The 15,338-nt window shown below is 41.9% G+C and overlaps 1 protein-coding gene across 2 annotated transcripts in view; it reads left to right on the top strand.

Annotated features, from left to right (window-relative positions):
* The window catches only part of unc5cb (unc-5 netrin receptor Cb), a 110,071-nt gene that overhangs the window by 61,806 nt on the left and 32,927 nt on the right, over positions 1-15,338 (top strand). For both annotated transcript variants that reach the window (XM_056432944.1, XM_056432943.1), the window contains exons 2-4: positions 373-603; positions 7,084-7,227; positions 12,293-12,396. In XM_056432944.1, the coding sequence (XP_056288919.1) occupies positions 373-603; positions 7,084-7,227; positions 12,293-12,396 (479 nt within the window). The remainder of the gene's footprint in view (positions 1-372; positions 604-7,083; positions 7,228-12,292; positions 12,397-15,338) is intronic.

Below are 15,338 nucleotides of genomic sequence, written 5' to 3'. Positions count from 1 at the left end.
TCTCTTGGTTCTCAGCAGTAGCTGGTTGTGGTTAGACCAAGCGAGGCCCTGTTTGTCTAAAGCCGTGCAGTCTTATTGCCTGAGAGGAATCCCAGAATTTCCTCCACTCCAAAAATACACTTGTGTAAACATTCCAAAATATCAAATGATAGGGATTTCACTGTGTGCTGCGGGGATGGATAATCCCATGCAAAGACTGTGGTTATAATACACTGTCCCACTGTCTCTTGTCTGCCTCCCTTTCTCTCCCAACATATCCTTTCTCTCTCTTCCTGGGGCTCTCTGCCTCTGTTCTCAACTTCTCCCTCTGTCCATCTTTCCTTTCATCTGCTCCTCCCTGCCTTCATCCTCTTTCCATCTCTCTCTTCACAGTTGAGGATGAATTCCTTGGACTCGGTGATCTGCCGGAAACCTTCCCTTCAGATCCGCCCGAGCCGCTGCCAGTGTTCTTGATGGAACCGGAGGAGGCCTATATTGTGAAGAACAAGCCGGTCAACCTGTACTGCAAGGCCACGCCTGCCACCCAGATCTACTTCAAGTGCAACAGCGAGTGGGTTCACCAGAAGGAGCACACTGTGGAGGAGCGGGTTGACGAGAACTCTGGTCAGTAGAACGGATGCATACGCATTCAAGTGCAAATCGAAATCAAAGTTGGTTAAGGATTAGTGAAAAATAATTGCATTGGTTAAATATTGAGAAGGTCAATAATAACTTGTCGCACGATAGCCCGACTTCTGTGCATAAAGTAGATTACACTTGGCAAAAAGTTTACAGACATAATACACACATTTCAGGTAGCAAATTAGTCACATAATCATATTTTGTCGGATTGATCACACCAAACGCAAAAAAACATACATATTATTTTTGTCTGCTTATCAATTTTAAAGGGCAGTTTTTTTATCATCAATGATTGCATCACCTTATCTGTAGTAAAGGTTTGTTAAGCACAACGTGTGGTGTGTGGGCCTTTTGGTTGTGTCGCAGTGTGTCTATGCACATGTTTGTATACGCATCTATAGGAGGTAACGGCAGTGAAGCTCCAGCAGGGTTGTTTTCAACCCCAACGGCATCAGAGCCGTTACACACAACAGGCCCAGCACTGATTGGCTGCATTCAGCTGCTGTATTGGAAATTGAGTTCTTTCTGTCGCCCACAGGTACAAATCACATCACATTTACCCTTTTCATCCCACTGTTCTGCCACACACACACACACACACACACACAGACACGCACACACATCTGTATGCTCATACACACTGACAGCTGCTTCTCCACTTAAATTTGAATGTTTAGAGGCGTAAGCACACACTTACATACACAGGCAAGCGGTCTGCTCCGTGTTGTTTCTGAAGTATTTCGTGAAGATACCACAATGAAGTGCTGTTTTACTGAATGTAAATTGTTGCAGGCTGGTGCACGATATGAAAGCAGACACACAGATACAGAAGAGTGCTCTTCCCTCGAAGAAAAAAATGTGAAATGAGTTTTGGAAAAACAACCTCAATCGCAACCTGAAAGCCTTTCATTTTGACCCAGTGTACTTTTGGAAGAATACACAGATCTGAGGATGTGTTTCATGGTTATGATTATGACAAAGAAGAGGGTGAAGGTATCAGTGGCTCTTTGCCTTTGTGTCAGAAGGTTTTGTGCTAAAAGCATCAACATGGAAAACAACCCACACATCACACACACACACACCCACAACCATATCCACAGGCTATTTACTACACAGATATTCATTCAGTTATGCCCTTGCACCCCCACTCCTCCCTCCAACACACACGGACACACACACACACCTACACACAAACACACACACACACACACACACACACAGACTTGCACCACAAAAGCCCAATGGATGCTTGTAGCCTTTCTCAACCCACTCCATTGCTCTCCAATTTTCCCTAGATTGATGCAAAAGGAGCACCAATAGAAAGTGGCCAGCCTGGTCAATACCACGGATAGTTTAGCCTGAAGGAATTGGATCTCTCCCTCTTTACCCTACTTTCTGCCCACCCCCTGGGTTTCTGCTTCTCTCTCGTCCTGTCTTTATGTCTCACTTTCATGTTGGCAAGAACTTAAATGAAATGAGAGATAATGAGATAAAGAGAGTGCAAGAGACTTAAACTACAGGCTACATCCATTGCATGTTTAACCAGATGTTTGACGCACTCATATGACAACAAGCTGCTGTCCACTTCCTCTACAGGAACAAAGTTAGTTTTTTGTGTATCACGCATGCAGTGCCAACACAAAGTTATCATGTTTGTTGACTTACAGTAGCGATTGTAGAGATGTAATAGCAAGACATAAACCATTACCACACAAACAATTATTGCAGTGCCAAGTTGTGCAAAGCAGCTATTAAATAATGCATGTGCTAAATGCTGACGGGAGGTGGTACATCCTTATTAAAGCTTATTTTTTATTTTCTATTTGTAATTCATTTGGAAAGTTTTTTAAAGATCAATCTTCCCTTTTGACATCGAATCTACCTCATTTTCAAATGTGTACAATAAAACATGAACACTTCTCAACGGGGTGAATACTTTTTATCTGCACTTTATGATGCAAATAACAATAATTTCTGAGAGGTATATTAAAAGTAGTTCCTGCTAAAAGCACAATGTGTGTGGCCCCAGTAGTTGCAATGCAATCAGCAATAGGGGGCTTGATTCACTGTTAGCCTTTCCCTGCACAATGTTCTTCACAGCATGAAACAATTCACCTGCAGCTCTCCACTGCGACTTTTCAAAAGACATCACGCCGGTATATACCCTGTCGAAATGCTTTTTAATCCAACGAATGTGACACACAGTGGGCCATGTGTAGCGCACGTGCTACTAAAGTACTTGCCGCAAAAATAGGAAGATAAAGTTGATGTTTTCTTTTTCTTTTGAAAGTTCAGCTCGGGAGCGCCAGGGAAGGCACGTTTTATTTGAGTGAACATATGACCATGAACCACTCTGATGGGAACTGAGACCCGTTTTCTGTGAAATAATGAGGACGCATATGAAAAGAGACCAAATGTGACTTAGCAAGAGACAAGAGTAAAAAAAGGTGGTGAGAAGGAACAAAGTGTGATGGTATTTTCGCCTTCCACAGAGTGATGGTTTCGCTTCAGATACTCGCCCTGCTGTCACCTGAACACCAGAGCATTGACCTCGCAGTGTTGAGGGCAGGTTCAAGTTAGTTGTGAGCAAAAGGAAAATTGACATGAGTGAATGAGCAGCTAATTAATAATAAGTAGTCACAGCTACAGTAGTGTAATACACACTGGAGACAGCTAGTCATACTCTCTGAAAAACGAGTTAGAAGATCAAACGAGTACTCTTCATCTGGCCAGATAATCCGAGCATTTACCTCCTCCCTCCTCTTTCAGTGCTCCTTCAATGACCAATACCTCCTTTACCGCCTGACTGGCCTGATCAATAATGTTAGCCCGTGCTTCCACTAAGGAGCTAGACTAGCTCATTTTAATGACCACATTAATAATATATCATCTCCAATGAGGCGCCCTACTTGAACTTATTAATGGGACCTATTGTGGAATAATTTCTACTGCTAATGGCCACATCGACATGTGTGAAGTAGCCCCTCAACGCTGGTCGTGACATGGGCCGTGCTTGCCTGCCCTTCTTGATTGTAAATCGAGTCAAAGTCATTCCGTGTGTCTGTTTTGTTGTCATCCTTGTAACACTATACAGTGACCCGAGAGCTCCTAGCTGAGCAAACACATGAAGTCACTGGATGAGGTCAGCAGGCCCAGATCAGAGCCCCACTCATCTGCTAGACTCTTTCTGATGTGTTTCAAGTGCAAAACGTCAGGAAGAATTTACTTGAATGAAGTCATGAATTACTCTTAAAGTAGACTTATAGCTGGTCGTCATCGTCGCTTGAGGCTATCTCACGGTGCAGAGGGCTTGTTCTAACATCAGACGGATAATTACCCGCTATAGAAGAACCTTCTTCAGAAACGGTCTGAAACACCAACGGAAAAAAATTAACTGATTCTGGCACGCGTTTTAAATCCTTGGAGAATTCCTATCTTCTTATTGTTTCCACGATATTGATTTTGCCTCTCCGACTCGATGTGTGATGTTTTAACATCCATCCCATCCATCCTTGGCATTCTCAGACTCACAGTACACACATCCTCTCAGACACATTGGCTCACAGTACAGACAACCACAGACACACACCCTTGGACACATACATGCAGCAGCAAATGTGCACACAACAGACGCGGCTGTTCTCCCGCCTGTCGGCTCACTGTGTGAATTTTACATGAGAGCTAAGCTGGTGTGTGGGATGCCACTCTGCCTGGTGTGTGTGTGCCAGAACAAGGAGGCTGTGAGAATGCACCGAACCTGAAGTAAAATGGCATGTTCATTTTTTCAGCCACCCGGTCTCTTTGCATTATACATTCAACTTGAAATATTGACACATACAGTGTAAACCTACTTTAACTGTATAGCAGAATCTAAACTTTTGTACAAATTATGAGCATCCAAAAGAGGAGAATAAAGGTGGGCTCATAGTTATTAAACTATGCATAAAAAGACTGAAATAAAATCTATTGACTGCTAAGATACCGTCGGTCACCTGTGGACATACTATTTCTATAATAGCAGTTATAAATATTTGCATATTTTGCGATATAGACTTTTAATGCCACAAAAAAATAAATTAAATGTTTGGAAAATGTAGGGAACATAACGGTTGTCACGTCTCCACATCAAACCATCAATGTAAAAGAAAAAAATTGGCTAACAGATTATAGCCAGATTTGTCTTGATCCATGAATTGCATTATGAGTGAGCTTTCACAAATTAAACTAGACCGATTTTTTTCTTTATTAGATTACTGGCAAAGGTTCACAGTGTGTCTCAAAAAGGTCCATTTCATGTCTAGCTCAGCAGGTAACCCAGTGAATCACAATATAATGAATTCGATTTCAGGCAAAGATTGGGTTACTGATTGAATGAACATCGGGACACGATGAGTCACTGATTTGTGACACAAGGCAGCACATGTTAATGAAGTCACATCAACCACACACCCCATCTCTTGGGTAAGCTCAGTAAAAAAAAGAAAAGCAATTAGGCCATTAAAGAAGTAATGAAATCTGCTTTAAAAAACCCAGGATTGATTAAGGTCAGTCGAACAGTAAGAATTGTCTTACCAAGCAATGCTTGCTATAAACCAGACGTCATTTATTGTATTAGCTGCTATCACTGCAAAATACACATGCTCCAGCACACAGCCTTTAAAGCTACTGTAGTAACCTTACATCATTAAAATATTTCACCTACAAACCTTGACAACATGTTAGCTAAGTCAGCTCATTAGCTCTAACGTCGAAGGATTTCAGCTCGTAGTTGATTTTATGGTAACTGTAATATATGTAAACTTCTCCCAAGTGTGTTACAATATAAAAAAAGTGAATAAGGAGATGTTGACTGGCTAACTATTAACACCCAATATTAGTTTGAGTTGTCTCACTAACTAAAACATGACACCTTTAATTGAAGAAGCTACAGTTTAGTACTTAGCTCGCCTTTTGACAACACAGCCACATTAATTCTGCAACTGCCCCCTGTTTACATTGGACCGCACTCTGTGAAGCCCTTTAAACTTGTGTCCCCTCAAGACACATCCGCCTCCCCATTGTTTTTGAATTAGCAGGCAATGGGGATGTTTGAGAACACTATATAAATGTTTTATTTTATTTTAATTAATTTAAGTCATTTAAATGTGCGAAAATACAATATCTTTAACAAGAATAAGATTTACACACCGGTGTTCATGTATAGAGTTTGGTCATGGTAGTGAGTCTTGAGACACTGACTCAAAGCTTCTAGACACTAGCAGTTTTGTAGAAAGAAATGCCAATCTATGATTAATACCAAAGACAACCGCAACAGAAGACTCATAATGTCAGCTAACAATGAAACACAGCTACACACCTAGTCATCTCCAAAACAGAGTAACTAAAGAGTGGGGTAAGAAGCTAGTTTGTAATGCTGATGATAAAAAACTAATTTATTGACAAAAAAAAGAAGAAAATGTGTCGATGCATCCTTTCTGGTGGTAATGGTGGAGAGGATGTTGCCAAGGCACATAACAAAGGCCCTTCAACTGGGCATAATTTGAATGCCACAGTCCACTTTCATATTATTGCTGACTCGGTACATGAGCATGACAGTTCCAGGTAAATGACATTAACTTAACTTTTTCCAGTGGGCTGAACACCCCTCCACATTTATGCCTAACAGAGCAGCACTTTGATGATGAGGTGGCATTAGCTTTTCACAGCATATTCTTGTGAAATATCCACAGTACTGTTGTCTCCTGACCACATAATATGCATCAACATATATTATCATTTTCCTTTTTGTGTCAATCCGGCTCATGATAGGTTCAGATACTATACATCAAAGGGTTAATTGTCTCCTAACATGTTTTAATACGATAGTGCATTTCTTTCTTTTTATGAGGACCTCATGGTACCACCATTGTCCTCACTAGTATCACATTCAATCTAAACAGGATGATGGACTGAGCTGCAATAAGGCATAATACGTATCGGTAGCTTCAGTAAACGCTCGTGCACCACAGAACCCGTTCATTTTTACATACACGCAATTCCTATGCATGGTCGACATACACACACTGTAGCAGCAGCGTAATCCGCTCTAGAGGGGCAGCTGTGGGTAGAGGCATTTGTTTTGAAGATGATTTGTTTGTTTGGGTCCTGGCACCCAGATGAGCAGTAATCAGAGGAGTTAGCAAACAGGATTGTGGTAGCCATGACGCCGGGAATCCTCCCCCACAGGGCCCGGACCCAAACAGCTCAGCTCTCTGGCTCTGGAATCCGGGCCAGACTGACACAAATACCCAGTGTCAAAGCATGTGATGTGACTCATTTAAATTTGACTGATTCGTGCATATGATATAAACTGATAGATTTTGGTCCGTATCAGTTCATTGGAGCTCGTTGTTCTCTGTTGATCAGTGCTCATACTTTCTCTATATCTTCCTCCCTTTCAATCCTTTCTGTCTTTCCTTACAGGACTGGTAGTGAGAGAGGCCAGCATCGAGATCACTCGACAGCAGGTGGAGGAGTTGTTTGGGCCCGAGGACTTCTGGTGTCAGTGTGTTGCCTGGAGCTCTGCAGGGACCACCAAGAGCCGCAAAGCCCACGTCCGCATCGCTTGTGAGTGTTCTCGCCTCTCTTCCTCCCATTATTCAGTCTTTATCTTCTCTCTAATCTTTGCATTCCTCTCCAAACAAAGTGTCTTGTCTGCCAAGGAACTGCCTTTGTGTACAAGGACAGATGTACAGAGTCTGGAGATAGAAGCAGTGAAAAGGGTCTTACTAACATAGGATTCAAGTGTTCCTTTGATCTTGAGTTGGTAAAAAGTCGTCATTTGACTCCCTTTCCTTGTGTACAGTATAAACCAGTACAGAGGATGGGGAGAGCTTCAGCAGTGTATACACAGTAGAGAGGCTACGGCACATGTTTATACCAGTGTTACCTCTTTTTTCTGTAGGTGGTCCTCATTTCTTCTCTGCAATTGTGTTTGTCCTTCCACTGAAACCCATAATACAAATTGTGTCCAAGTATAGAGAAACATTCTGCTGCCTCTAAAATTTGGGCTCATTTTTTACTGTTTCTCAAAGAATGTGCCAATCATAATCTGAAAAGTAATGAAATCCCCAGAGGACATAGAGTAGCTTGAGTTGTGACAGCAAGCCAATGCTTCTACAACACAACACATATTACATAACACAACTGCCTCCACATTGGTGTCAAAATTCCAGCCGAAGGCACTTCTTTTGTAGTATCGTCTTGATCACGCTTCGCACTTTCAATTCCTGTCGAATTCATTTCAATTGTCACTTCCTTGTGACTGACACGTGGCAAACAGACAGAAGATGTCTGCGTCACATGTGTTGGTCTCACTGCTGGTTAGGAATATCGCCGTTTGGCTGGCAACTCGGTGCCACTGTTAGAATGATTTTTATTGTCATTGTCACAGTTTAACAGAGTAGCACAGTGCAGAGTCAAAATCCATGGTTTTCAGAGGCCGTTTAAAGTCATATATCTGTCCCTCTCAATTCTGATCCCTCCTAATTCTCCTTTTCTTTCTCTGCATCTATATATAGCTGTATGTCTCTCTCACTTACGATGTCCCCTGGTTTTCTGTACAGTTGCTCTTTGAATTCAGTGAATTCCCTCCTTTTTAAACACCGGTAGCTCTTCTCATTACTGCTTGCTGCTGTTGTACTTGCCTGGTGAATCAGAGTCATGCTTCTCAATCTCCCCCGCCGAGCCCACTCCCGCTGCTCCACCTCCTATAATCACCCATGATGAGCAGCTTTCCAGCACTAACCTATCCCTCAAATCACAATGGACCTCTCTTCCCCCCATATTAGCTTCTGCTGAATGGATTAGCTACTCTACTGTGCTCTCTCTTCAGGCAGCCATCTTCAGAGTCAGGCTCGATCCTGATAGGCTAATGGAAACTGGGCTTGTTTTCCTCTCTTCTCCCGTCATCTAAACATATACAGTTAAATCAGACGGTGAGTCAGCGCCATCAGCGCTGGCAAGTTAAGAGGTTGTTGCATTGAAGAACTGGCTTTCAGACTTTCACAAAGGCTAGTCTGGCAAAAGGTATTGTCAGAGATTCTGTGCGCCTGTTGGAGGAAGAATGTTAAATTCCCTGTGATTGCCTTTTCTTCATGTGACCTCCATTATGACTGGCCTCCATCGTTGGGGAGCAGTGATTGCTTGCCAAAGAGAGGCACTAAAAGCATGTGCATAGAAACAAATTAAATAAACAAATCAAATCAACTGAAATGCCTTTCAAAAGATTGTCGAAGGGTGAAGTTTAAAGCTGGAAATAGATTTTCTTGTTTGTAGCTCTATAATTTTACGAGTACAAGCCGAGTGTTCCCGGTCACTCCTCATCTAGGTTTGCATCAGTAACTTATGATTTACTAAACCTGGAAGTTGGTGTACTTTAGCAATAAAAGTAGCCAAACTTACAGTATGTTCTTAAGGTAACGTTGTCATATGTGTATCCTTCTGAGGGCGAGGGAGGCTGGAAGTGTTTACGTGTGGGAGGAAGGAATTGTGCGGCTCCCACAGGAATGTCGACCTAGCTGGTGCCACACCCTTCAGTGTCCCACAGTATTGTTCAGGGTTATGAGGGGTGAGGAGAGGACGGACTGTAGAGGGGGATCATCATTTAAACCCACATCCAATAAAATATGCAGCGCAGAATAATCACTTGCATGCTACTTACTGTGTTTCAAGAGTAATATCTGAGGTCTGCCAAAGGATGATGAAATTAATAAAAACAAGCACTGGGTGTTTAATTGTGGTGAAACAAGCTGGAGTTGATCTGCTACAACAAGCGAATGGAGAGAGAAAAAAGCACGGATTTATCCAATTTTCTTATAAACACTGGCCAATGCAATTCATTCTAATCATGTAATCCGGACTATTCTGTGATGTGTATGCTCTGTACACTAATTGGTGGTAGTTGTGGGAGTAGCAGACTCGGGTTTGAAACTAAAAGAACAAAATAAAAACAGAAATGTCACGATCCAAACAAGTTTATTTTTTGGCAACAAAGCCTTTTTGTTTTGCTTGCTTGTGTTTAAGGAGGTTATTAAGTATGTACTTCCTCTCCTGATAAACACGCTATACTTCTAATTTAAAACATCTTTGGGCCAAACTAAAACCTGCTCTGCACCACCATGGACACCAGCTCCAGTGTGGCTGCTCCGCATTGTGCTCCACTCATCTATAATACTGCAGACGGAGCAGCCAGACTGTCATTCTCTCTAGTATGTTTATGAAGAATTCATATTGTATGTATTGGCTTCGGTTGCAGAGCATATATAGTCCTGTAGCATGCTATTTATTCCTGTGTAGGAGACAGTTTGCTTGCTCCTTCTCCTTACCTGTCATACTGTGACTACATCTTCTTTTACATTGTGGAGGAAGTTTGAACGAGCATTCATCTCGACATTGTAGTTCAACAGTAGAATGACTCTCACAACTTCAGTGCCCCTTTGAGTTTTGCTGCCTCCTTTCCTTTCCTTACCGTTCCATCTTAATAAAAACAAACTATTGGTCCTTGGATCAAATTCCATAAAGCTTTATATGTCCCACAATATGCCCCTCCAGTCATTCCTTCTTTTAATTTCATATCAGACTTTTTACAGGAATTGCTTTCAATTCAACACTCACGTTTCAGCTTTTCTAATGCATTTCAATGGTAGAGTTAGGGTTATTATTCCCCTGAAGTGGAATTGGGACACGGTTTGAATTTGTTATTTTAAGGTTATTTTTTCAAAATAAAAAATGAACCTTAAATGACAATATCTATTCTTTGAGGCCTCCAGGTGTATCCTGGTCATGTATTATGTAAGAAGAACATGATCTAGTTTCTCCTCCAGGGAAAGTGGAACCGTTAGCTGAACAGTCTCTATTGAAGTATAATGTGTCCTCGTGTAATATCGCTTTTGAACAAAAAGAAAGCAAGTGATGACATCGCTAAGTTGAACCTCTATTTTGATCATGTTCTAGGGATGCCTTCTTGTATTTCATAGTAGTGATGAATATATAAAACCTATTGTGAGAAAGCTCTATCTTTACTGTATCCATTCACACTCATCGCTCAATCTCCCCACACATTGCACCGCAGTTATTTAAGTTTATAGACGTGGGAACTGTAGCCTATTACATTTACATTGTATTCAAGAGTATTAAACTTATGATGTGCCGTCTGCTTCAACTTCTGAAGTTCACATTCTGCCACGGGTCACTGCACATCTGAAGGTGCTTTCATTCGACACTCATCTAAACCTTGAATTTCCAGCCAATGTGCTATTGCAGAGGTATCTTATAGATGTATATTATAATAAATATATATAATTTTTATTTTCTTAAGATACAATGTTAATAGCGGTCCATGGGCGACTGTGGGTCAGTGGTAGAGCATGGGCGATCTTCAATCAAAGGATCGGCCCTTCGATCCCCAGCTCCGCTAGTCCAGGCTGATGTTTCCTTGTGCAAGACACTTAATCCCGATTTGACCCCGCAGGCGCTTCCTGCGGTGTGGGAATGAGAATGATTGGTTAGAGGGTCCTGATAGGCACTTTGCATGGAACCCCCCTGCCATCAGTGTATGACTAGGTGAATGATGACGCCTGGTGTGAAAGCAGTCCATCCATTTGCCATTTACCATAACTGTAATAAAAGCATTGTGTATAAGAACTGCCTTATAGTTTCCACAGATTGTACCAGGATCATTTCTGGGTTTGTTTCCATGGACACGGTTAGGAACTCAAGATGTGTTGGCATCACAGACTCGGATATCAAAAGTGAAGTAAACACAGAACCCCCACACGCATCGGACGCGATGGCCTTTTTGCAGTTTTATTCAAGCTGTATCTCCGTGTCTTTTAACATGTATGCTTCGCTTTAGTTCAACCCTTCTGAGCTTCACTGTATCCTCTCAGCTTGAAGTCTTCGCATATCATTTTCAACTTGGGTTGGCTTGCTATTCTGTCAGATTTGCCTTTGTTGACAGGATGTGTTTTGCCAAGAATATTGCAAAGACTGTGAAAATGCTATCAGTAGAGTTTGGAGGTTTGATGGTAGATTTGCTGCCTCAGTAACTCCAACATTCCCAAATGGTGCTGTAACTCCCCATTAAGTCCTCTCCTCTCCCCTCTGTTGTGGTGTATGATGCCCACTGCTCCTGTCTAAGTCTGTGCAGCCGGTTATGATATATGTCTAATGGGCTTTGGGTTCCAGTGTAGCATGACACCTTCAGTAATCCTGCCCTGTCAGCTCCACTATCCCTGCCCTGCACTACTCCGTCAGGGCTCTCACACCACAACAATATTAGTTTTTCATTGGTGGGTGAGGGAGCCCCTTCTATCTATCTTCTCTATATCTACTTCAGGGAGGTTTATCTGATAGCTGAAGCAGAGAGGGAGATAGAACAAAAGGACACATCTCAGATGCTGTTTCTAACATTCAAACACACACTGTTGTGTCCTGCTTTTTCACAGTGGTAATTATTATAGATGAGTTACCTTGCCTTTTCCTTCTGATGATTTATTGCTAGGATACCAAAACTATATTATTGATTTACTCAGTATTTCATATTACACATAGCTTTACAATTGCCCTCACATATTCCTGTCAATGAGATATGAGTCAATATTGATACACAATGTTCTTCTTATAATTGTAGACCTGAGGAAGACGTTTGACCAGGAACCTCTTGGAAAGGAAGTGTCACTCGAACAGGAAGTGTTGCTCCAATGTCGCCCACCTGAAGGCATCCCAGCTGCTGAGGTAAGGTTCACAACACATTTCAGTGGGACATTGAATTGTAGGCGAAATGCTGGCATACTTTTTGGTGCGATTCATTTTTTCTTACTTTCTTTTTTTCTATATAATAGATATCTAACATGTCCAACTCCTTCATCATTTTATTTGTATATACTGTCTGTATTTATTAGCATGTATTATATGTTTTGATAATACCAGTCATGGTTCTTTCATGACACAAAACAACTGTTTTGATAGTGGAACAATCCTCAGTTTTTAACTCTGCTCTTATCAGAAGTTGTAATATAATAATAACACTGAATAAATCTGACACGGTCCGGCGCTCAGATAAGGAGATTTTTCCACCACTGCCTGGGCTATTTAAGCTGTTTGGGTATTTCGGCCAGTCGCTGCAATTTGGTCAGAGCAGAACAAAATTGTAATTATCTGCAGTGGTGAAAAAAACACAAAAAACCCAGTTGTGTCCCCGTGTTACCTTAGCTCAGCCAATATCACCTCCCTGCCCGACTCCCTCTCTACCCTACAGTAGAGCACTGTTACCACTGCATTTGAAAAGGCTCAGTTGTGATTGCAGGAACAGAAATAGAGGATGAAAGAGTGGTTTGATGGGCGGGGAGGCTTTGGTGGTTTTTTTTTGTGGGGGGTGTTGGGCCTGAACTCTGTTAAGGCTTGTGATTGACCAGGAAAAGCCGAGTTAAGTGAGTGGAACTGCACAGCATTTATCCCCGCTCAAAGTGCTGACAGGCTAAATGGACCAAAGTTTGGGACTGGCACTCCGCAGACTCTCCTTATACAACCCAGGCTTCAGTCTGATAGTGTTGCTATAACAGTCATATAGCACTGGTGATTTTGCTGCCTGTCTGAGGTCTTCCTGTCAATCCTGGATTGGCTCTGTGCAGCGATTAAAGACTCAGCTGGGGTCCAATCATGACACATCTATGCTTTATGAAAAATGGAGTTGCTGTGGCAACCTAGATTTCCAATGAAGGGTAAATAAGAGGCTTTCCAACATGTATAGTGTGTTCAGTCCGGGTAAATGTGTGTGTCTGTGTGTGTGTGTTTGTTTGTGTGTGTGTGTGTGTGTGTGTGTGTGATCAAGTATAATCAATGTTGTTTTAAACACCTATCAACAAACTGGCCATCTATTCAACAAACAAGAGGAACAATTATGTGTTGTTAACAATTTAAAGTGTTTTATGATTAGGTCAAGATGTTATATATGATGTTTGGAATTTGTAGCAGGCAGTTCACTTCTTCTAAAAGAAAAAAAACGCTCAACTGCGTCATTTTATGTATTCTGACTAAGAGCAGTGGTTGTTTACTTTTCCATGTATGCTCAAGTTTGTTTTTGTGTGTGTATAGAGACCCTTTTTCAACTCCTTTAATTACTCACACTTAGCTCATGGGTACAGAAAACGACAACAGTTCCATTCCACGAGTTGTTTTTCCCCTCTCTTTTTTTTTCTCCAAAGTCCAACACAGCTGCCTCAGTGGGAAAAAGGACAAAACCGAATGCTGCTTTTTTAACCGTTTTTTTTTTTGCCTGGAAAAAAACCCCATGGATAAAAGCAGATGGGCTAAGTCTGTGGTTACATATGAAATCTGCAGAAATCTGTAGCAGCCGTTTGGAAGGCACGATCTGTCATATATCACCAACTCTAAGACAAAAAAATAATATAGAGGGGATGAGAAAGGCTGAAGGCAGAGGGAGAGGAGCTGTTGCGGTTTGTCGGGGTTGGATCCGGTGGGTTGCTGTCAGGCCTCCAGTGGGCTGTCAGTTCGCTCTGGGCTTCGTTTGCAGGGCTTTGCCTTGCGAGAGAGAGGGAATGGCAAGCCTTGACTGAGCCATAAAACCCATACTCTTAGAGCACTTTTAAACCATGTGGACTGTATGTGGTAGACATGTGCACACACACACACACACGCACACACACGCTGTATTGACTGCACAAGAACACATCCCCGCTTTTCCACATGGGTGTTCACATGTCGAGGCACCAGCTAGAACATTAACGCGTCTATGTGCCCAGGCTCGCGTGATACCATGCTGCTAACAACCCAACTGAGCACTGACAGTCCATTCATCTATTCTATGGAGTGAACAGTGTGATTGTGGCTGAGAAAGACATTCACTTGCTTTCTCTTTTGAAACTAGAATAAAGAAGCTTTTATCAGGAAAATGTGTAATTTAGGTTCAACACATTTTCTTACACGCCTTTGTTTTTTCCTCCAAACTAACATTAGAATAGTTAAATGGTTGCAAGCACTGACACTTTTACTTCAGTTTGAATGATTTTGTTGAGATCAGCGATAATACCACATCGTCGCAGCTTTTAGATAAAGAGTTAGCGAAGTAACTCACCCACACAGAAACATTGCCAGAGCTGCAAAGCCCACGTTCCCGACAATCAAAGTAAGTCGGTCACAATTAGTTTTGATCTCAGATTACAAAGTGGAACTGAGCTATTTGATGCTATCATGTGTCAGTCTTGTGTTCCCTCTTTGACTTCCCACTTTACAGATGATTTACATTATAGGGTTTCACGATGGTTTACCACAGTAATGACGTTCTGTTACTCTATTTAAGTGGTTTTGAGTCTTTGTTGGCTTCCTGCAGCGGCTGTTGCACGAAAATTAAACATTATGCTGAATAATCAGGCATTCTCCTGTGATGATGCAGCAACCTTTCATAACAGAAGATATGAAACCATTGACATCTCTGACATCTCAGAGGTTTTCATATTTGCAATTGAATTTGCGGTATCCTGGCCATAATTTTTGACAGGTTATACAAACTTCATACATTGATCTTCTGGTCTACAAAGTCCCGGAGTTGTGGAATACACACACACACACACACACACACACACACACACACAAAGAAAACAAGCTGCCGGCATTTATTTTGGCTCTCCTTTCGACCGTTACCAATGGAACTTTGGCCT

The sequence above is a fragment of the Pseudoliparis swirei genome, chromosome 15 (assembly GCF_029220125.1).
Source record: "Pseudoliparis swirei isolate HS2019 ecotype Mariana Trench chromosome 15, NWPU_hadal_v1, whole genome shotgun sequence".
NCBI classification, from domain to species: Eukaryota; Metazoa; Chordata; class Actinopteri; order Perciformes; family Liparidae; genus Pseudoliparis; species Pseudoliparis swirei.
The sequence above is the reverse complement of the archived record's forward strand: the minus strand, read 5'-3'. Positions and strand labels throughout refer to the sequence as shown.